The sequence below is a fragment of the Palaemon carinicauda genome, chromosome 21 (assembly GCF_036898095.1).
Source record: "Palaemon carinicauda isolate YSFRI2023 chromosome 21, ASM3689809v2, whole genome shotgun sequence".
NCBI lineage: Eukaryota > Metazoa > Arthropoda > Malacostraca > Decapoda > Palaemonidae > Palaemon > Palaemon carinicauda.
Genome location: NC_090745.1, coordinates 89,232,281 through 89,234,385, shown reverse-complemented (window position 1 = coordinate 89,234,385; position 2,105 = coordinate 89,232,281). Strand labels below are relative to the sequence as shown.

Here is a 2,105-nt window from a genome sequence, read left to right as displayed (position 1 = left end):
TTTTAAGGAATGCTTTGAAATATAGACTGGAATGGAAATATATATCTGATATACGTTTGATAACTCTTTCACTTGTGAAACCTTCTTATACAGAAGTCGCCATTTTATATAATTGTAAAAAGGGCTAATTTTCATCAAACTATTTTTTTGGAAATCCTTATTTGCGGTATTTTTGAATTGTTGAAACGGGGATTTATAATTTTTCTCGTAAAATGTATGTTCAGAAAAGCTTGTTATTGCATTTAAATATTTCTAAGTAAATGTAATTTTAAATCAAATGTCGTAGGATTTAAAAAAAGAATTTAAGCCTTTCGATTTATGATTGCAATAACATTATTTTGTTGTTCTTCCAACTTGAGTTCGATCGAACATAATTAAATCCACACGTTTGAATATCTTCTGAATATTATCACGTTGTCAGATATCCCACTAAATACTTGCTGTTCGGAAACAAGTTAATGATGTTGATATTCTTAGTAACCTAATATAATTCATAAATTCATTTTAGATAAAACGAATTTAAATTCTAGGGATATTACTAATATGTTATTTTTATTATTGCAATGATGAAAAAGGTTCATCTATATAATTTAGTTGAACTAAAACATTTTATAGAAATTGATTCAACTTTTATTATTATTGTTATTGCAATAAAAAATATTCATCTATATATTTTAGTTTTATTAAAACATTCTGAAGATTTGAATCAACAGCTATCTGTAAAATGTTCCGATTTTCACCTTAAGAACTAGCGACACAAATTATAATGGTTTTTTCTTTTTTTCATTCCAGCAAACGGCCAATTTCAGCCGGGATGTGAACCCAAGAGGCAGCGAACAGCTTATACTCGACACCAGATCTTGGAGCTGGAGAAGGAGTTCCACTTCAACCGGTACCTGACGAGGCGGCGGAGGATAGAGATTGCGCATTCGCTCTGCCTTTCCGAGCGACAGATCAAAATCTGGTTCCAGAACAGAAGGATGAAGTGGAAGAAGGACAACAAACTCCCCAACACCAAGAACGTCCGGAGAAAGACTAATCCGGCCGGCGTCACCACCACCGTCACGCCCAAGAACCAACAGCAGAACCAGAACCAAACCCAGAACGCGCCGCAGAACCAAGTGACGTCAGATCAACAGCACAATCAGCAACAGCAACAACAACAACAGCAACAGCAACAAACAGGCCAACAGCAACCGACCCAACAACAGGGTGGTCAGCAACAGGGAGGGCCTCAACCGGGGGGCGGCTACCCTCACATGGGCGGAGGGATCATGCCCCCTGGTTTGACACCCATCTCGGCGCCTTATCCACACGGTGCCATGAAGCCGGATTATGGTGCCATGAAACCTGACTATGGCCTCACAACACTATAAGGCAGCGCTGCCTTGCTGTGACCCCCAGGGGGACGTCTTTCGGACAGACCCCATTCCTTCAGTAGCTTTACCCAGCGCTAGGTATATCCGTCTCCTTCCGGCTTAGTTTAAAGACGGCTTAGTGCTGTTGATGGCCAATTCCCTTCCTTCAACCCCCTCCCTACCCCCTCCCCCCCCCTTCCTCCCTCCCTCCCTTCCTCCCTCCTGTCCGAACCCCATAACCGAACACCCTTGTTTTCTTCCTGCTGTGAGCGTGTTGGGAGGACCATGAGGGCATCTAGTGTACATATAATATGGCCGCCCATTGTCGGTCCTCACTGACTCATGCCCCTGAGGGTTGTTGTCCAGATTCGCCACCGCCATGATTGTGAAAGAAATGATACTTATCTCAGGGTTGTGTGTGTTTTGTGCTGCCTAGATTATCACAAGCCTGGTGGAGGAGGAGGACATTCCCCTTCAAGAAATGTTTAAACACCCTTTTCCTTATGGACGAAGATATAAATAAATAATTAGTGCTTTAAGGCGAATCGAACCTTATAATGATAATTTTTAAGGTGAATCGAGAGAGAGGGAGAGAGATTTAGAATTCGCAGAATTGGAAAGAAAGATATAGCAATAGTGTTTTCTCGGATATATGGTGGTTTATATGGTGTTCCAAAGAAAACAAAAATAAAAAAGTGGACAAATCAATTTATACAGAAAGTAAACTGCCGGTTGATTATAAGTTAC

The 2,105-nt window shown here is 40.7% G+C and overlaps 1 protein-coding gene across 1 annotated transcript in view; it reads left to right on the top strand.

The window, feature by feature from the left end:
* Window positions 1-1,547, top strand: part of Dfd (Deformed) — a 46,728-nt gene extending 45,181 nt beyond the window's left edge. The window contains exon 3 of the mRNA XM_068345086.1: window positions 793-1,547. Coding sequence (XP_068201187.1) covers window positions 793-1,376 — 584 coding nt within the window. The 3' untranslated portion in view covers window positions 1,377-1,547. The remainder of the gene's footprint in view (window positions 1-792) is intronic.
* Window positions 1,548-2,105: the final 558 nt, after the last annotated feature.